This window comes from Paramisgurnus dabryanus, chromosome 9, assembly GCF_030506205.2.
Source record: "Paramisgurnus dabryanus chromosome 9, PD_genome_1.1, whole genome shotgun sequence".
Taxonomy (NCBI): domain Eukaryota; kingdom Metazoa; phylum Chordata; class Actinopteri; order Cypriniformes; family Cobitidae; genus Paramisgurnus; species Paramisgurnus dabryanus.
The window spans coordinates 10657557-10679682 of NC_133345.1; the positions used below are offsets into that span (position 1 = coordinate 10657557).

Sequence of the window (22126 nt, forward strand, 5' to 3'; positions counted from 1 at the left end):
AAAATTACAAACCCACACACATAGGAAGTTAATGAACTGAGATGGATATGAGCTGTTTATGTCTCCAGATACAAAGCACACCTGGCTAAGTTAGACCCATAAACTTTATTTGTCAGAATTTCAAAGCCTCTACGTCCCTAAACATTACATTCAGTATATACATTTGGCGAAGAGGTACTGTACAGATGTCATGTTAGTGCATACACGGGAAGAAAATGTACACCATTTCATCACACAAATCTCAAACATATAAAAATAAAACCACCTAAGATACAGCAGAAGACACACGCACACAGAGGAGCCTGATACAGACTCGGTTGGGTCAATGGAAACTGGCAGCACACAAACACATTCACGCACTTTCTTTGTTAGGATGCTTGTCAACACGCATTGAGAAATACAGAAGCAGACTGTGTGAAGTGGAAATGAAGCATATAGGTTGACAAACAACGAAACCAACAGAGATTTGGTCTCTCCTCCCTCATATCTATCTTCTACACAACTCTCTTGGTCTGCATTCATTTTAATCTTCTGTCCTTCATGCAACTTTCTGAATCTTTCAGTGTTTCATGGCTTCTAATTTCCTTTTGGTTTCTTCTTAATCTCTTTTCTAAACAGACATCTTAAAATGTCTGATCACTTGTCTCTTTGCCTGCAATAAATAGAAATGTTAACCAGCAATCCGCATTCACAATCTCTTCGGAAATTATTCGGACACTTGCAAAAAATTCTTGAATGGCATTGCATTAAATAGCAAAACATCAAAAACACCATCTGCAAAAAAACTTTTCTAAAACTTTGCAATAATGATTTAAATTTATTGCACAGTCAAAAGATTTAATAATAATCCATCCAGGAGATGGATATTGTATGCTTACATCATAATTGTATTTTTTGAAGTCTACTAAATATATTTTTGTGAAATGGCACTTTGCTTGTGTTATCTTTATAATAAATGCCACTTAATTTTCAATATTTTTAATGGAAAAAGTTGACCCTATCTGTGAAAGCCTTTTAAGGGGTTTTTTCATCCCCTGGAGAGTCTGCCACCTTTGACTTAACTTACTACTTTACTGTATACGTTACATTATTACTAAGCTCGCTTTTCTATGCTTTTCCTACATCTATTAATGTAAAGCTGCTTTGAAACATTTGAAATTTTATTTTGCGCTATATAAATAAAATTGAATTGAATCTGAGGTTCTGTGCATCAATGTTTGATTTCAATCATTGATGTTAATCTTTGACATGACCTTAGTCAATATTAAATACATCAGGGTTATATTTTCACCGAAAGTTATTTACATTATATGATGATTTTATGTAGTAAATCACATAAAAAATACTTGGGCTAGGTTTTCACAGGCAGGGTCACCAATGTCTCCGAATTCTTTCTGAGGCCATCTATATTAACAGTTAGCATAGTGATAATTCATAAAACAAATGATCTTGTGGGTCACATACAGTACCCAAACCTCATTCATCTCATAACAGCTTTTATGAATAGTCGAGGGTCTCTCATACAAACTGTACATTCATCTTCCCTCTGATTTAGGCCAGAATGACTCCCTTCTCTTCCAAAGGAAAACACAAAGTCCTGGACCCATTCTTATTAAAGCTTAAGGCTGCTTGTTTCTGTTGCGAGACACATCTGCACCGGCCCATCTAAAAACAGCCATCATGTCTCTGAGAGCTCTCTCCTCTGGGTCTGTCTCTACAACACGAATGCATTTCCGGGGAAAGACACATATACTGCATGATGCTCCTTTTCATTGAACCCCTGGGATCGAGAGAATTGGATATGGAGCAGTTTAGAGCTGTTGTCTTCGCGTTTGTGTGAATAATTACAGAATTACTGGAAGAGGCGATTAACAATCAAGAGCATTAATAGTTTCACATTTCAGCATAATGCAATGATGTGCAACGTGGTTCTTGGAGATTTTACTGTAAGAACAAAGATATCTTTTTACAGACTTGGTGCAAATAACATTTAAAGGAACAGTTCACCAAAAAAAAAAAATTCTGTCATCAAACACTCTTGTGACGTTTCAAACCTGTATGCTGTTTCATTTTTTATTATCTTTATAAGATCTGAGAATGATCAGCAAGTTATTCAGCCATTCATTTATATTCAATTTGGCCTGGTCCTTACAAAGCCATCATATGACTGAGGAGGACTTAAAATATGATGTACATTATATTGACTATTATATAGCAGTTTGGAACAAAATAAGTGAATGATGACAAATTTTGGGGGTGAACTATTCCTTTAAGGATTTTTACACAATATGTCCACAAGAAAGTCATTTGGAAAAGTAAATGTAGGAAAATAAAGTCTTAGTGGCAGCATTGAAAACAGCAAGCGAAATAATTAAACAAAGTCTGTACCACATCTGTGCTCATAAGTGTAACATATTTAAACAGAAACTGATAAAAACACAACGGTGCCGGCAAATGAGAAAAATGGGGGCCAGGAAAAGGGAGATACATTGACAAGGTTTGGTCAGTCTGTTTTAAATGGTCTCCATGGCAAACATTGTACCGAGTATCAGTCTTTAGATTGGGGTGGGGTGGGGTTTAAAAGAAAAGTAAGGTCAGATATATGGCACACCAGCATCATCACACACATACAAACACGTACACTGGCCGAAAACATCTTCATTGTCTTAGTTGACTATAGGACTAAAACATCAGTAATAGTATTTTTTTCTTTTCTCCATAATAAATTACAGCCACAAAACATTCATTGAAAGCAGAACGTTTGTAAATCAGTTTGATTTTTCTTTTCTTTTTTATACCATGCATTACAGTATAAGGCATTAACCAAACAAAGTCACGCGTATCACAAAATTACAGTGTGACTTTCCATAGAAATGATGGTTAAAACAGAGAGAAAACGGCTTTTGATTGTGTTCAGGTGAAGGAGCTAAAACTAAAAAAAAAAAAAAATAGGAAGAATCAAATGAATTCATATCTGCAATGCCTACTGTACCTTATTGATCAGTGGATGGATGAATGAAATTGATTTTCTGAGGTAGACAATATACAGGCATATTTCATTCCCCTTATTCAAGATCATCCTAAACTCTGATGGAGTATAAAGTGACTCATATTTTTTAAAGGTCCTTTTCATACTTGAGAAACAGGGCGATCCAGTCCATGCACTACTAAGACAGGTGGCATAGATCAAGTGTCTACTATATTCTGATATACCGACCCTGCCCAAATAAACTTAAATGGCACCATCAATCTCTTTTCATCCATAAATCTTTACCCAACACATTTTCATTCTGTTATTAGCATATTCTTATTGTTATTAGGGTCTGTATGAACTTTCATACATTTTCACTAAGACAGTGTGGAGTTAAATTCAGTCAGAACGTATTTGTACTGTAAATCTAACTGAGAAAATGTCTTAACCTTTTCTGTAATTGTTTTAAGAGGTCCAATCATTTATATTTTACCAAACCCAACTAGCTTTGTATATTGAGACAATATGACAGTCCAGATGATGAGGTTCTGGAAATTGAAGTAGGATTCGACTGCTTTTGTTTATTTCCATTGTAAGAAAAAAAGTCAAAATATGAACCCCAGCTGTCACTAGGGCTTTACCTTTTAAAAAGGTCTTAATATGTACCATTTAGGTACAGATATGTATACATTTGGTACCAATTTGTACCTTTGTGATACTAAGGTGCAAACCTCGTGATAGCTAGGGTACATATTTTGACAATTTTTTCCTGAAAGTGTTTGAAGTGTCTTGGATCAACTAAAAGGATTCCCACACCTATTAGCCAATGAATTTTATGACCTTTTCAGTCGTTTGGGATATCTACATATACATCTTTAAGTATCATTGAAACTAAGACAGAAATGCAAATGAATCATTTAGACAAATTTGTAAATCTCGTGACTGATTCACTCAGGAAAAACAATTCAAATGAATTAAACATTTTAAATCAGACCTTAACTAGTGTAATGTAAATTAAGATTTCACCTCCATGTTTTCCAGACCTGGGAAATTTCCATGAAATTTTTCAGGTTTTCTAGGACTGTGCGAACCCCTCATTTATGTGTGTGTTTTTTTAAAGAAATAAGCAGTATAAACAAAACAGTTGTGAGACAATATCCAAATATTCAGAAAGATCAATTTTTCATGATGATGTCAATGTCAAGTTTTTACAATATGTAACAGTAGAGGAAATGATATTGATAAAGTGTGAGGTGCAGGTCTAAGACTAAAGATCCACTTATGTGAAATAAGAGCAGGTCTGGGATCAGGGAGAAGGGCATGTTTGAGAAGGTAATGCTGCAGAGAAGTCATTTTCTTCCGTACTGTGGTCAGTTCTGCTCCATTAGTCCATTGAGCTTGGGCGAGACGAATTAAGCTTTCCAGAAATCTCCCTTTTTGCCTTTGGGACTTCAGTAGCACTTTAGTTTATTGATGGTCTTATGCAGCCATTTATAAACGCTTAACCAAAGCATTGTGTTATAACAAGCCTATAAAACCTAAAATGATAAAGACGATTGTGTTCCTCATTCTGTAGTTCTGTTTGTTAAGCATTTATGAATGGCTGCTGTAGCTGTCCTGCTGTAAAACTGTACATTTTACACCGTATGTTTACTATAGTGTCCGTATGGCCACCGGGTAAAGCAGGGACATGTGTTCAGCTCCTTTGATTGGCAGTTTGCGACTGGAGTAAAAGTGGATGATCTCAGGCACGCTGTCGAACAGGCAGCTGTTCTGGCCCAGTACATACTTATTATCTTTGGTCCGCGACAGCTTCATATGCATGAAACCTTGACTGCTCCTGGAAGGAGGACAGGTAGAGAGAGTAAAGAAATGAAGATTGAAAGTTATTGAAAGATCGAAGAGAGCAGAAAAGCAGAAACAGAAGGAGGCAAAAAACGACATTTGATTAATTGTCAGACAGCAGCAGTCTTTATGGTATATAGTCTGAGAGGTATCTGTTCATTGGCAAACACATCACGTGTAGCAGTGAAATGTAAGGCGGGAGACCCACAAGCTTTAATGAGTTCAACCTTAGAGCCTTTTAAATTTACTTTCACTGGATTAGTGAATACAAAGCAAATTAAAAATGTCTCGAGTGGCAAACCAAAGACAAGGACAAAGGAAACCCATGCAGTTTGTGATCCTTGAACCAGTGTTGTAGTAGAGTCCAACTCGAGTCCGAGTCAAGACTATGTAAGACTAGATATTGTGTATTGAGTCTGGTTTTAAGACCGAGTCCACATCCAGCTTGATCTGGACTCGAACTCAACTTCTGGTCTTGATCTTGATTCAGACTCAAGTTGAATTTGACTACAACACTGGCTTGAACTAAAGGAAAGTTGATGTTTAGTGTAGACAGGGTTAAGATTAATCTGTAACTTGCCTCTCTATTGCTATCTCTGTTTGAAACATAACATTTCAGCTTACTTTCTGTACTATTTTTTTATATATGTTGATGTCACACCAGCCGTGAAATCGTACCCAAAAGCTCTAATTGTTAATCATCATTACTGTATAAGCTTAAAGTAAAAACTTTTGAATGCAGATTTTATGCACTTCCTCAATAACTGATTTTTGTTTATTTGAAACAAAAAGGTTATAGATTGCAGTTTTAAATCTCCAATTACAAAATTTAAGTGAGATAACGATTCGATTCATATCTACATTACAGAATTTTATCCAGGGATGGGATGCAACCACTACAGGGTTACCACATCTTAGTTAACTTCAAATTCAAGGACCTTTCAAGGACTTTCCAGGTCCAATACCCTCAAATTCAAGGACTAAATGTGGGGACACATTTCAAGTGAGAGCAAGGTTACATCGTGTTACCTTTTTAGAAACATTGTAACAGTTCCCTTTCAAGGGAACTCGCGATGCGTCACTGCGGTGACACTTTGGTAAGTGCGTCTGAATGTGTATATCAAATTCAACCAATGGTGAGGCTTAACAACAAAGACAGGGCGACGCGGGAGCCAGGAAGTGTATTGCTATCTGAAATATTGCCAAAGACGGTGTTACATGGACGCAGGAAGTATGGCAAGGGAGACGCAGCGTCTCATTCCCTTTTTCAGGGAACAACTGTTACATACGTAACCCGAGACGTTTTCATGTGTCAAACACAACTATGCAAAAAAGCATTTTGTTATAAATCTACATTTGCGTCCAGAAGATATAAGCATTTAAAGCGAACAGTTTAGCACGTGTGCTTAGGGAATAATATGGATTTTTTCCAGAAAACTTTTGCATAAAATAAATTCAAGCACTTTCAACGACTTGTATCTATGTATGTATATTTTCAAAAACTTACCAGTGCCTTAAATGTTTTCCCCCCAGATTCACAAACTTTCAAGGATTTCAAAGACCCGTGGGAACCCTGTACTACCTTCTTTGCAACCGTCTACCTTTATTTGTAAAGGACTGAAAAAGTTTTTGCCAATCTTAAAGACAAAATGTGACCCTGCCTGTAAAACCCAGCTGAAGTATTTTTTTTGTGATTTGCTGTTTGTACATAAAATCCTACTACACAAAATAAAGAACATTTTGTGAAAATACAGTATAACCTTAATATCTTTAATACTGACTGAGTAAGATTGAAATCAAACTTTATCTCATTATTACATTATGAGACTTTAGCCTGGATTTCACAGAAAGGGTCACAAACTAGATGACTAACTTGTTAACAGTCTTAGCATCCAGGCCACAGGTAAGCAATTACACATCAACACACTGAAGTCTGCAAAACCTTTAGTGACAACATTTGCACAGACAAGCACTTATCACAGTTCTTCAGAAAATGTACAAATCTACTTATATACGTCTCAGTGCTTCTCACAGTAATCCCCTATCCAAATGAGAAACAGTGGAAAAGCCATACTTGACTACAAACTGCTTTGCTTTAGGCATTCGACATATACAGCAATGTGTACATACATCCTTTAAAAAACCTTATGGGTTGAGAACGTTTGAGTTATGATATAACTAAGGGGAGAGATATACCATATAAATACAACGTTACTAATCTGTAAATAAATCTAAGTAAGAGTCCACCAGCAAGCAATTAGAGGTAACCTAAAGTATCAACAAAGCCTCTATCTTGCAATAAAACAGACGATGTTTGCTATCATTAAATATAAATAAATCCCTCCATCTCCTCCTCCACCCATCTTTGTTTAGGGCTCCCATTGCTCTCTGGTTGATTAGCTGCCTGTCATTATCTGAGTTTTCATCATCATTAGGAAAGATGAGAAAACATTTCTGCTCTCACGGACCCCTGAGAGACCCTTACGCATGACTGCTAGCACTAAAGAACCTGCTAAAAGCATCTAAAAGCCCCCGTAAAGCGTTTGTGATTAATCCCTCATCCCTCTACGCAAGGAGAAAGGCCTGAGGTTACAGGAGACGGCTTTAAAAGCTCACAAGCATCAATATGTAAATTTCTTTACTAAAGGATTTCTATTGTCTACCTTTAAAAGATTTGATTTTCCACTTATCGTATCAGCTGTACGCGAACAAAAAGCGTAAGACGTAAAGCCTGGTGATGAAAGAGAGAGGCTTTCAGGCATTACGGAGGACACCACAGCCTTTGTGCTCTTATCACTGGATACTTTCAATCATTTACCTTTAATTCTACAGATTCATTTCACTTTATAGATCTGGTGTCACTGCGGCTTACGATAGTGCAAATATTCAGAGATTTATATGTGCTTATGCATATACATATCGCAACATTCGTGTGGCTCATTAACTGCATGAGAAAGAGTCACAAGTCGCTTGGCAACCTGCAATATTTATGTCTCTTCCTATCATATTTTAAAAGCCACCTTTAAAGGATTTTTTCTGAGTTTAATGTGAGTTAAGCTGTACCAGAAGCATAACCAGAAGACAATTTTGTTGGGAAATAAAGTTTTTTCAGATGTAAAAATGTACATTTCATTATTTTTAGATGTGAGGTCATTTTTATAATGTGGATGAACATACAAAGAGCTCAGATGCAAAAGCCTAAGAAGAAATAATGATATTAACCAAATGCTTTTGGCATGTATTATACGTTCTTCACATACTTTTGCTTCAGGTCATTCAGAACATGATAAAAAATGCTAATTTACAAGAAAACACGCCAGACCTACTTAGAGGGTTTTGCATCTGAACTCTACATATCCATAATTTTTGTAGGTGGAGTTTGATCTACTGTATGTGAAGTGGGAGAGAGCGGGGTAAGTTGTCACACTGTTCATAACTTCAACACTAGAAGCTCTATCTCAAAAATCAAATTGACAATTTGTGTGAAGACGACTTCTATAGTCAACGTCGTGTTCACATGTGGTCCCTCCAATCTGACGTTAGCACAATTTAATAAAGGTGATCGAGTTCACACGAAGCTTTGACTTATAGATAACATTGTCATATTTATAGTACATCCCCATTCATCCCAAAATTACGACTTGGAGATATAAATGTGTTGCACTAATGTGTAAATGCTAGTGTTTTGTACCATTTTGCATAAATGGACTACCTGATATTTTGCAGAAATCTCAAATATATTTTATTATTTTTTTTTATTTAACATTTCTAGAACATTTCTCTAAAAACAATCTTTATTAAGGTGCAAAGCAACACCTCAGATTTGAGATGGTAAACATAAAAGGACATTTTTGGGGACGCTAATAATAATCTGCCGATGATTTTATTGCACATGATAAAAACCGAAATTGCAGATGAGAGCCTGGTTTTATAGCACATGTTTGAATTACAAGCCCAATGAGTGCGTTTCAGCAGAGACTTGTTCTCCATTTCCGTGCAATGCTTGTGGTCCTGGTGAGGTTGCACATTAGCATGCTGTTAATACATAAACTTTTATGCTCCCTCTGTTCAGAAGAGATTTATTTCACACCCTTTAGCCATTTTCTCGCTTTCTCCATCCATAAACCAAGAAACTGCTAACCCTTCCTTGGCGTTTAAGATCTTAAAGCGAATGGGCTCATTTATATTACTTATGCTTTGCTCTGACCCACTAATCTGCCTTTGAAACAACGCTCTGTTCCAAAAACTACCTACCAAGACCTCATTTAATCATCATAATGCAAAAGCCTTCTCCAAAAGGTAGCAGCTTTTAAAAATCAGGCACGTGGCTGGGAATTTTGGGCCCACTGACAGTATTTACAGTGATACACCTTTGGGTCTCTTAAATACTTTAAATTTCATTCAGTACCAATGAAAGACAGCAAATCCATTCAATGCTTTGCACCTTGAATGATGTAACACACAACTAAAATATACACCACGTCAATTTTATTTCTAGTAGTTTTCATTTATGTTGCATAAGAAGGTAACTGCCTTGTTGATGATAAACAGAAATCTCACTATGGTTTGAAACAGCTCATAGATAAATAAAAGCTAAATAAAATAAATAAAATAGTGAAAATTGATCACAGACCTGTAATCCTCAGATAAATCTCTTTTCTTTACACAGACAGGATTCTTATTTTTAGCAGTGATTTAGACGCAGACCAAATCCTCATTAGAAATGCTGAGCACACCTAGGACCATTTCATATTGCCATTAATATTTCAGTAGACTCTGACATGAATAGTTTGCATGTAAGAGTCTCTGTGGACTGACTGTGTGTAAAGACTTGGGTTTCTATATGGCTGTCAGGTCTGGTTTAGCACAACATGAAGAGACCTCTAGGACCGAATGAGAAATTTACTGCACAGTATTTTACACGTGCAGCTGTTTTCTTCTAAAAGATGACAGAAAATATTTGCGAAAACACGTATATACTTATTTTCCGTTTATAGGGACACTCCACTTTTTTTGAAAATATGCTCATTTTCCAGCTCCCCTAGAGTTAAACATTTGATTCTTATCGTTTTGGAATCCATTAAGCTGATCTCCAGGTCTGGCGCTAGCACTTTTAGCATAGCTTAGCACAATCCATTGAATCTGATTAGACCATTAGCATCGTGCTAAAAAATAACTGAAGAGTTTAGATATTTTTCCTATTTAAAGCTTGACTCTTCTGTAGTTACATCATGTACTAAGACCAACAGAAAATTAAAAGTTGTGATTTTCTAAGCAGATATGGCTAGGACAATACTCTCAAAATGAGCATATTTTCAAAAAAAGTGGAATGTCCCTTTAACAACGGTTTATTATTACTAGATTTGACAATTTTACCCATGCTGTTCCTTAAGAACACCCATATAAAATCACAACGCCGCTCATGGCTTATTCATCAAAACATGCTACCAGGAATCTTCATCATTATAAAGCAAATGTCAGCACCTTATTGTACTTCCAAATTGCACCCCACCTCTAAGTCCCTCTTTCTCCTCTGTGAACTAATGTGAGGTGACTGCCATAAAGGTGAACAAGTCACTACACGGTCACATTGCCTTGATAAAATGTCAGAGCGCACCAATCGGATCAGAGGTCCGTCCGCACACGCTCCTATAACCCCTGCTGCTCCCGTGGGCTTTCACCTGCTGAAAAGAGCCGCAGACGTGCCACCGCAGGTCAGAGAGAGAAAGGAAGTGTCAGTCTGGATAAACTCGGCATTGCGGCACGTCAGCATGTTACTGAGTGAACCGCGGCGAGAAGGTTACCGGAGTAAGAGGCTTGATGAAGGTACGGGTACGCTTGGAGGTATAAAGGGTTAAGAGGTGACTCTGGTTGCTTTCAGACAAAATGACACGTCAGCGAAGGGGAGGGTGGAAATGACTTATGTGAGGTGATCTCATTCTGAAACGTGGCAAAGGATGAAGGACGTGACACGTATTAAAATGGCACCATGCTTTTTTGGGATTTAGTTTGAAAGTGAACGACGGATATAAGGATGGGGTTCTCTGTTGCCAGTGTTTTTGTAGCTCAGAGCATTGCGTTAGCAGTGCAAAAGGTCATGAGTTCGAACCCAGGAAACACACATGCTGATTCAAATGTATACCTTGGTCACAACGATAGCCCTGTGGTTAGTGCGCCAACATATAGCGCTCAAGGCGACCCAAGTTTGATTCCGGTCTCTGTGGTTCTTCGCTGTTCCTGGCCCCTATATCCACCCAAAACTTTCCTGTCATCTCTCTACTAAAAACTACCCAAATAAAGGCATAAAAGCCCCTAAAATAAAAATGTATACCTTATAATGCACTGTAAGTCCCTTTGGATAAAAGCATCTGTCAAATAAATGTAAATGCAGCAACGTGGCAGAACATGTGCTAATCGCAAAGCGCCAACTAACTACTCTTGACTTTGACTATCAAATAATCTCACTGCTAACTATTGAAAGATCACTTTAAGATTTATTGAAATCCACCCTCATGTCTTTTTAAGCCTGTAAAACTTTCTAGGTGAAACACAAAGAAATTACACCATGACTGTGAAAAATGTTATAGTTTGGGTGCACTATGCCTTTAATTGTATGTTTTTGGGTATGTACAATTCATGTTTGAAATTTAGAGTTCAATGTTAATGTATGTCAGTGTGTGTAACTGTGTGATACTTACTTGAGTGACAGGGAGAAGTCATTTTTGCTGGTCTCGCTGTTTCTCACCAGATAACTGGCCTCTTTACACAACCTCAGCAGAGACTCTGCATCGGTCCGACTAATTGCTCCGTGATACCAGCTGAAAAAGACAGGACAATCATAAACCATCAATAAAAGTGTTACTGTAGCTTAAATGCTGTTAGTAATGCAAAAGGTTGTGGTTTCGATTTCCAGGGAAATGCACACATGCTCAATAAAAATGCGCACCTTGAATGCACTCTGGATAAAAGCGTCTGCTAAATGCATAAATGTAAAATGTAATAAAAACGAATTGCTTTGTTTTTGAGGTTGGATGATCAGTTTAACTCACAACTGGCTTTCCAGAGGCATGGAGGGGTCTATGCGTTCCCCTACTGCGGGAGCGTTGTGATCCAGTGAGCTCATCTTAGTGTTGACCAGGCAGCCGCTAGAGTGCCTCTGGAGTGGACGGGACTTCATGTCTTTCGTGGGCGACATTCTGGACTTTTCCACACCGTCAAACTGCACTGTAAAGAGACAGACCAGCTTACGTTATTATAAATCTGTTTTTGCCAACTGTCTAAATACTGCAGAATTTTCTCAAAACTTCACTTTTTTGTGACTTCTTTATTAAAGGTACATTAAACGAATATGTTAAATTGTTCTGTGATATCTACATAGAAGGTATGTGGCTTTTTTTGAAAATATGCTAATTTTCCAGCTCCGCTAGAGTTAAAGGTGACATAGAATGATTGAACGGAGTATTTATCCTTGTTCTGTGATGTGACATGTAGACAAATTGTTTTGTTTGGGTCTGTAATGCCTTAGAAGCTTCCTAAAAACCTCTCTCAGATAGCTATAATAGGGTGGGGGATTTTAAACAAGTGGTTTTGCACCTATTTTTTTTTACAGATTTGGATTCCATTCAGCAGATCTTCTGGTCTGGCGCTAGCACTTTTAGCATAGCTTAGCATAATACATTGAATCTGATTAGACCATTAGCATTGCGCTAGAAATAACCTTCTGTAGTTACATCGTGTACTAAGACTGACGTAAAAATAAAACATGGCATCAGCAGGTGCAATGATATTACGCAGCAGCCGAAAATAGTCCCCTTAGTAACTTTCAATGGCAGGGGACTATTTTCAGGGAGTGTGTAATATCACTACGCCTGCTGCAGCCACGTTACGGCAGCAAAGTCCATGATTATTACCCCAGTTTGAGAGTATAGTTCCTAGCCATATCTGCCTAGAAAATCGCCACTATAATTTTCCATCTGTCTTAGTACACGATGTAACTACAGAAGAGTCAAGTTTTAAATAGGAAAAATATCCAAACTTCAGCAGTTTTTTAATGATGATAAGGTTACAGGTCTGACCAAAACTGTATTGTCCTTCCTGTAGTGCCGTGAAGCTGTGGTTCATTCAAGGAGGGCAATGTCCAGCAGATAGGACATCCAAGTGAATACGATTGTAACCTTTTTAGCAGCAGTAAGGACAGTGAAAAAAATGACACTTTTCTGATCTCTTAAGATCTTCAAATAAAATCCATGATGGAACGACCCGAGTCCTGAAGATTTCTCAAGCGTGTCAAAGTTCCCCTGAGGTACTTTTTGAAGAAAATTCCCGGCGTGACCTTGTAAGACTAGCAATCCATACATCGAGCTTTGTGTTTTATTGAGTAGAAACTCCCTTTAGGCCATAACTCAATCAAATGAACTTTATGTGAAAGCCTGTGGGATTGAAGCTCATCCTCCATATAACTAGAGGAGCTTCAGATGAGCTTACCGAGAGACTTCATAAAGCATCTACACTGAAATCTCTCCGTACAGACCGGAGCTGAATTGAAGCAGTGTAACACAGGTTGGACAGGACCTCAAACCTGTCCATTCTACTGTTAAAGAGATTAAACTATCTTTCTGTGAGAGAACGACCATGACCGGCGCTTGTGACCGAAAACCTCTATTCATGTAGAAGGAATCTAAACAGTTTTATCTAAGAGAAACATGGGAACAGATGCAGATGGGCGAATGAACAAATACTCTTATCAGTCAGTGTTGACGTGAGAACTCAGAACAGCTGTTTGACTTCTGCAGACTGCTGCTGTTTCACAACATGTTTGTCTAAATGCTTAAGGCATGAGTTGGAAGGCAAACTGCTTTCTTTATTCATCACTCTGTCCGATTTTTCTGATGATATTTGGCCACTTAGAGATTTTGGCGTAAGCCCATTTAGGGAGTTAATAAAAATGCTTGCTTCAACCGTGGCAATTACAAAATCTGTCAACACAAGTTAAGCTACTGAAAACGAATAAGTATAATGATATACTACATTATTGGTTTTAATTTTAATATAAAACAGTATTATTTATTTGTTTATTTTAAATAAAAAAACTCTTATAAATCATACTGATTTGCATAGTTGTACTACTAAAACCTAGAAAAATCCAATATAAAGACTTAAATTTGATCTTTATCATTATAAATGAGAGGACAAAACAGCAAATCAAGGCCAGTACAAGACACAAATCCCCATATGAGATGCTGGCATTGTGCTCATAGGTCATATTGGACTTCAGAGCATGAGCAGAGGTCACAGAGGTCACAGGATGTAGCTGTATTGAAAGAGCTCATGTTTCTGATGAATGCATAAGAAGCCTCAGGCATTTGTGACCAGACCTCCAGACTCCACACACATCTATCCTCAAAGATCAACACATTTCAAAGTGAGATAGAGATGGAGAGAGAAAGAGGAGAGGGGTATCGGGGTGGGTGTGCTGTGGAAATATTGATGGAAACATTACAGAAAGATTGTTTGTGTGTGTTACATCTCTCTCTCTCTCTCTCTCTCTCTCTCTCTCATGTGTCTGTCAGTCTCAACATGAAGGTGTAATTACAGTGAATGGCCATTTTGATGGCTGACTCGCAGACTCTTTACAGCATCAAAGATCAATTAAGCACCGTCTCTCATAACAGAGCGCAGGGGTAAAGTTCTGCTTACAGTAAAACAAAAGAATCTGCTTGTCTAAACCACTCACAACATGTTGATTTTCATGGTTTGACAAGATGAGCAAGACTTATGAGTAAAACTATTATGCTTTTAAGATAAAAACCAAGACAAATATTTTAAGAATGTATGTTTTGGGAGGTTAATGAGATGTTTTAAAATGCATTGTTGTGGTTTTAGCCACTAGGGGCCAGTATGACTATCAACAATCAACTACAGTAACTCACACAGCTTACTTGTGGAGCCAAATAGTAGTAATCTTGTATAAAACTACATCATTAGGTACCTGGCAAGAGTTTGTTGTTTTGAAAAAATAATATATTGTCACATACTACTGTAGCTCAATTGGTAAAAGCATTGTGTCATTGGTTCGATAGCCATGTACATGTAAGACTTGGATGCATTTTCGATAAAAATGTTCACTGATAGCATACAGTACATGACAAAACTTTCCAATTCAAGAAAAGTAAATATAAATACATAAATAAATAAAAATAAAAATAAATAAATAAATATATATATATATAAATTATCTTATTTAGTATGCACCATGCTATTTACAGGTGGGGTGCACCAAGGAGTTTAAAAGTTATAGGTTTTACTAAAAAGAATAACGATCCCCATTACACCCTTTTATAAGTAAAACAACTTTAATGCATTGGTATAAGGGTCAATAATGTGACGATGATTATTTTGTGTCCTTATGGTTCAATATAATGTAAAAGGGTTAAATTTGCAAAATAAATTAGCAGATTCCTTGCATATATTCTCTTTTTTAAGAACCAAGTCAAAAAGATTCTGGTTTTATTTCATTTTGAAAGAATATTTACGGGATAAACTTGTGGAGTAACTAGTATTTTTTTCTTAATTAAAATAAACATATTCATAAAAAAATGTGGAATAAAATATAATCATCTAGTTTTGTGTAATATGATTTTTTTTTACATAAATTTTTACATTATTTGTCAAAGATAATTAAAAAAAACAGAGCTGTTTTGAGTGTTTTCAGCATATGTCAGGACAAATATTACAAAAACACATTAAAATTTAAAAAATAAATAATAAAATGATATTTTAAATTTACTTTTTTTGATGATTATGCTTACATGCCATCAAGGTGGATAAAATATTTAATGTTTCTCATTCTGTGGCGCAATTTCATAAAAATGGTGCAAATTTAATTTATTACTGCATAACATTAACATAAATACACTATGTGCATTGAAATAAACCTGATGCATGCTTTAAAACAAGTTTTCTAAAAGAGATTTTTAAATTTCTTATACTGCCAAACCGTTTTTGTCACTGACCCATAAACAGGATCAATAAAATGCACGAGAGTGATTCATAAAAAACACTATCAGATATTAAACAGCATTATGATAATGCAAACATTTTGAAGTAGACTGAAAAGGATTATCACATGTCAACGATGTTCCTGAAATTCATTTCCGTCTATTCTCCGTGATGGTTTGTGTGTGCTTTTGCATAAGGCATTGAAATTGAATGTTATAAATTTTGTTTACTGTTTGGCATATACTGTACGGCTGAGGAGAAATAGCTTGTTACCATGGAAACCCAGCATGCAAAAGTACTTGCCCCTCTTAACTCTATCATAACTGTCATAAAATACAATATTTAAACTATTCAGAAACCAAGATGAATGTGTTGAGAGAAGTTAAATGTTCATAAGACAGGTGAAAGAACAAATTCAAGAGCATGAACTGGTGAAATGAGGGTAAGTAAAGGGTAGTGATCGCCTATAGCTGTGACCCTCAGAGACACAACATTGCCTGTAAACTCCTGTGTGACCCTCAGCATCTGTCTCAAAGCTCTAATTACACACATATGAACCACCGAACATGGCTGTAACCTTGACGACGACATGTCCGATCTGTATTCAGCTCTGTGCTTTAAAGCAGTCATGAATCTGACCCGAGGTGGAAGCACAGGCTCCGCTTTACCTTTTAATGTCTAATAGACTAAACATTCAGCCTTGTGAAACGGTTTACCTACAGACCGCCAGACACTGAGGTTTCTAAATCTCTTTCCCTCTCGCCTATGTTGTTCTCTCTGCTTTCCTAAACTTTCATCTCGAAGGAGTTTTTTGTATTTGACCTTTTCTCTCCTTCTGAATCTTTAAATTAAATTCACTTGAAATGTACAAAACAACCTGGCTGAAAGAGTGACTGACAGGCCTTTCCATAACTGCTGCACCTGAACTGACGGGGATTAAAGGGCCTTCACACATAAAGTATTTTGCAGTGACAAATCCCCTGAAAGTCATTGAACTTCAATGAGAGATTTTTCAGTGATGTGCAATCCGGCAGTAGATATGTTCACTATGTCTAACAATAGTGACATCCAGTGATAAAGATGCTGTGTGTAATGTCTCACAGGTGCTGTGTATCACAAAGAGACAGACAGCATTTCATCTTTAAAATAGCAAAGAGAAGGTAAAAACTTTTTATTACAAAGCAAAATTCTAGTAGAAGGATTGTTTTCTTGCTTCTCTTATTATATAACCAGACTTTAAATCAGATTTTTATGACATATATTGAAACAAAGCACAACACACAATGAGCACTAACAAAACAAAAGACAACATGAATGAAGGAAGACAATGTAACAGGGGCAAATGGAGTCCTTCAGATCAGATCAGATAAGAGTATGCGCCTACTAGAGGCATCTGTCATTAGAGGACATCAGACTTGGGTGAACTTTAGGTAACTTTAGATAAAGAAAAAGCAGGATTTTAATCAAATACATTAAATATTTCAATTGGTTCTTGCTTGTATGACTAACCCAGTCTCCAACCTTTTTGTGAGCAAGGGCTTCCACAATGGATAAAACAATCTGGAGGGCTACTTTGATACTTAAAACTTTTTTATTTTACTTGTTGATTTTATTTGATTTTACTTGGTAATATGTTTTATTATTGTTTAAAATGTTAACATACACAAAAGAACCAAGGTAATATAAAAAATATAATAATATTAATAAATAAATATTAAAATTGAGGCTAATAGAATGTGCTTTGACGAGCAATTTACAGACTCTGTGCGGGCAACCTGGTGCCCGCGGGGACCATGTTGTATACCACTGGACTAACCAATGTGATTTGTATTTATCGACATGCCGCCATATTTAGATTAAGTGTTAATATGTGTTTGCTTTGGTTTTCATTTTGCTAAATAAGCTTAAAATATGAATAATTTTCTCAAACACCTAGCATTTTACTCTAAAGGTCCATTGTGAGTTTTTTTGCGGCACCTAGCGATAAGATAGCAAATTGCAACCAACCTTAATTTCGAAACGCAATGAGAAGCTACCGTAGCTGCCACAGGACAACCATGTCATCAGGCCCTGTCCCAAATTGTACACTCCGGACTTGTGGACTTTCTAAGGCTGTTTTCACATATGTTGGTGCGCACCGTGGTGCGGCCTCGGAGCGCACCAAAATACATTGTATAATTTTTCAGTTAGTGCGGTCCGTGTTCACATATATATTTTTTTTGCTGTATTCGAAATGCCGCACCGTACACCATGTGACAACGGTCAGCGCTATCATTGGTCTCTGACAGCTTTTACTGTCTCATGACCACCCCCACGTTTCCACGACAACCAGCCTGACAGGGAGAGCGCAGCTATCAAGATGTGGAGATAAACGATGCACGTCTTTGCGAAGTTTCTTAGCTTTAACGCGAAATTGCATAGCTGTTCTATTAAAGTTTTTCTCACGGAGCCGTTTGCTAAAAAGCCCGTAATGTCACTATTTGTGTGTGGAGGACAGCTATGCATTTATAAAATCATCAGCTCAAACGTAAAGGAGACAGCGAATCTCTGCCACGGACCAGGATTGGCTTGTTTGTTGTTAACCCACAATATAACACCCGGCTCACGTCACAACGGAAGCCCAGTGGCTCAAACATGTGGAGAACTTCCTGTATTTGGTTCGGCCCGAGGTCCAGCAGTGTTCACACCACAGGTGGGTCGCCCCAGAGTTCGGCGACAGCCGCTTCGAGACCACCTGTTTAGAGCGGTCTCGGAGCTGCCGTTTAGTGCGCACCCGAGTGCGGCTGTTGTGCTTACACTGACCCAAACGAACGGTACTCGGAGCGACACGTCATTTGGTCCGACCTTAACAGTGTATATGTGAAAACACCCTCAGAGTCCACACTTTGATAACATCATGTAGTGTAGACCTTAGGGACCCTTGATGCGAGTCCACAAGAGCGCAGAGTCATATTTTGGGACAGACTTGAGTGTCACGCCAGAAATAGGAAGAGAAGTTGCCCATCAGTGTGAACTCCTCCCATCCGTCGTCTGATTGGTCCAATTGCTCATTTGCAAGGACTTCTGGGTTGGTAAAGTGCACTAGGCCTGCTGCAGTGAGCACACTGACGTTTTTAAAAGGTACCGTCCCAGTGACAGCTTTTGTACCTTTTTCTGAGAGTGTTAGATGGCATAAGATAGGAGAACATTTTGAGCTAATTTTCATATTTGGGTGAACTATTCCTTCAACAGAGTCAATTAATGGAGACACCCCATAAAAGTAGCCTGCTTTCCTTCTGTAAGTGATTTCACTTAAATCTTGCTCGCAACAATTCCTGATCCTGTTTATGCATAATCGTCTGCTGAGCTGATCTCTGCAACTTTCAATTACAGAAAAGGGAACCTGAAGCGTTTTTATATTGCCTTTGGCTTCAGTCACACCAAAAGCGCTTTAAACGCTTGCAAACGCAAGGCGCGACGCACTGCCTTTTAAAAAAAAGAGCAGTGCGACGCGGCTTTTCATATTGCTAAGCAACCACCGAGTCAGCTGTCTTGTCAATCAAATATTGAAGCGTGAGCGCTCTTTTGCTGTTAACTGTCATATCAGCAGAAACTTTAAAAAGAGGACGCTTGCTCTGACCTTGTTTGAGGGTGAGAGGTGCACAAACACACAGGAGAGAGTGAGCGAGTGGTGTCCGGTTCTTCAAAGCAACTGTAAACTTCCCTCACCACAACGTAAGGCCCGCCTCTCCCCTCATTCGATTGGACAATGGAAAGACACGAATGACGTCGGGCGCTTCTCCGCTCTCAGCGCTCCTTCAAAAACGCGTGCGCGGCAGGCAGCAAAAAACCGCAAGGCGCTCAGCGCGCATAAACAGCGCGCAAACGCGCCCTGCCCATAGAATATCATTCAAAAAAGGCGCCTGCAACTGCCATAAACGCTATTGGTGTGACTGGCCCCTTTAAGTGCAAAAGGATAAGTAGAATCTAATGGTAAGTAACTTCTTAAATATTTAACATTCAAGAAGCTTTAAAACCACACAGATGAGTCAAGACCCACACCCACGCTAAATATTTCTATAGTGAAATGCACATTGAGGGCTACTTCTGAGCACATTTCCTAATTAAAGATCCTAATTAATTCTCATTTACTAATACACTAATGGAACTTCCATCAAATAAGTGCAGTGCTCAGTGGGGAGGGCCGGTCGTAATTCACTGCTGTATTACAGGGCTGCAATTAAGCTCTCCGGTCTGACTTCTGAAATGATTAACTAGTCACACTAGCATTCATATTCTGAACGCTTACTGCGAAAATATCTGATGTCATGCTCAGAACAGGCTGGTGAAATCAGCTAATAAAGACATTCATTTACATTTCAGTTCAAGATCATTCAAAGAGTCAACTCTGACTGGCTTAAAATGTGTAATAAAATAATAACTACGGGACAACAGTGGGAAGTCACGGGACGGCCAGCTTAGACTTGAAAAAGATTTTCTTTGTTTTTTTCCTGCGAATACATTGTATGTGTTTCACAAAGGCTGTGAAAAGCAGACCTCCATGGACTAATGCTCCACTGTCATAGCTGCATAATGAAATCGAGACATCTTTTAATTATATTATTTTGGTGTTCTACAGGGACACGAGACGGATTTGAGCATAAGAGAAAGAACCGGAAAGCGCGACAATTAATTCAGTACCAGAAACAAAAGGCACAGGCTCTTCTGTAAAAAACAAAAGAATTTGGCTGTATTTATATGCAAATGTAATTTCTGGCCCATCAGCAGCGTGCAATAATTAAAATCAAGTCAGATTTATGAGAGTATATAAACTGCTATGGGAAAGGTATAAATATTCCTTCAATGTCTCATTTTCACTATTTAACTGAAGCTTGAATGTTCAGCACACAATAACATTTGCATATTGAACTCTGCTGAGAAGTTTGAAATTCTCATTGCTGTCAGTTTTTTTGTGGCTGGCATAAGAGGTTTTGTGCTACTGTAAATGTGATGAATTGATTTGGAGACTGAATCTGCAATACAGAATTTGTTCATTTACAGGCTAGACACAACTAAATCTAAAGTAATTCCTTTTTAAAATAAACATTTTCAACATAAAAAAAACTTGTGACATACTGTACATTATTTGACTACATAATCTTTACAGTTAACGCTGTACATATCGAGCTCAGATACAACAGCAGCTAAATACCACCTGGAGGCAGTTATAGCCAAGTGGTTAGAGTATCGGGCTTGTAACATGAGAGTTGCCATTCGAGGCTCATGACTGGTTGGTTGCGACTGCAGAATCTGTTAACCACAATGATTTTTCGCAAAGTGTTCGGAAGCCAAATGTTAAGCGATCGTGGATCACATTCAAACTTGGGTCCCTTGTGAGTACTTGAACCTGAATATAACCCGAATGTGGCAGCCACATGGATGACATCGCCCCGTAATGTTTCTTCATTTTTACGTGTTGAATTCTCACTTTGCTAATTTGCAATGTTTCTAGTTGTATCTTAACTCTCTCTCCGCCATTGACGAGTTAACTCGTCATTTAAAAGAAAAGGCCTCCCTGCCAATGACAAGTTTTTCCCGGCAACCCATATTTCCGCTATTATCCACCAGGTGGCACTCTTACCCAACTTATAAACCCTGGAAGAATTCCCTTAGGGCAAACAGTTCAAACTCCGTGTATGTTTTGAGAATCGATCTAAATCTGATCTCTATCAAAAGTTCTTCACAAAAATGTAATTATCTAAAATGTTGTATTTTTTAAGAAACCCATATTGATAAGAAGGTCTTTTTTTCATTTAATATATTGTATGCTTATATATTTAGAGGAGAATATCTCTGGAAGGAATTAAACTTTTGTGAAAATCATAAAAAGTGTTGGTGCTGGCTGGCAACTTTTTTTTAAAAACGCTGGTCTCGTCCGAAAAATTATGTCTCGTCTGAAGAAGTGTTTTTTAGATGTTGAGGTTTTGGTGTTGAAAGCTGACATGCACTTAGCGGGTTTTGCAGCAAAAGACTGTTAAATTTGGTAAATATCAATGCAATGATTAAAGTAAAAAATAAAGCATTTCACAACCGACTAGAGCCTGATACAAAAATGCTTAATTGCAAGAAAACATTTCAGATGCACTTTTTGGAACTCTCATATGCAAATCCTCCTAAACAGACAACCACTGGCCCACTTTTAGCATTACATTAAACAAGTTTTTTGCAAGTATGTAGGATATACATCAAATATACATCAGCAATTTAAAAAATAAAGTCAACGTGGAGGCACAGATTTCAAGACAACAAATACACATTCAGGTGAAATAAAAA

General features: G+C 37.6%; 1 protein-coding gene across 5 annotated transcripts in view; it reads right to left on the reverse strand.

Moving 5' to 3' along the window:
* Positions 1 to 86: 86 nt before the first annotated feature.
* The window catches only part of LOC135769775 (SH2 domain-containing adapter protein F), a 125774-nt gene continuing 103734 nt past the window's right edge, over positions 87 to 22126 (reverse strand). For all 5 annotated transcript variants that reach the window (XM_065279289.2, XM_065279287.2, XM_065279285.2 and 2 more), the window contains 3 exons: positions 11866 to 12040; positions 11515 to 11634; positions 87 to 4811 (listed from right to left, as the gene is read on the reverse strand). In XM_065279289.2, coding sequence (XP_065135361.2) covers positions 4625 to 4811; positions 11515 to 11634; positions 11866 to 12040 — 482 coding nt within the window. In that variant the 3' untranslated portion in view covers positions 87 to 4624. The remainder of the gene's footprint in view (positions 4812 to 11514; positions 11635 to 11865; positions 12041 to 22126) is intronic.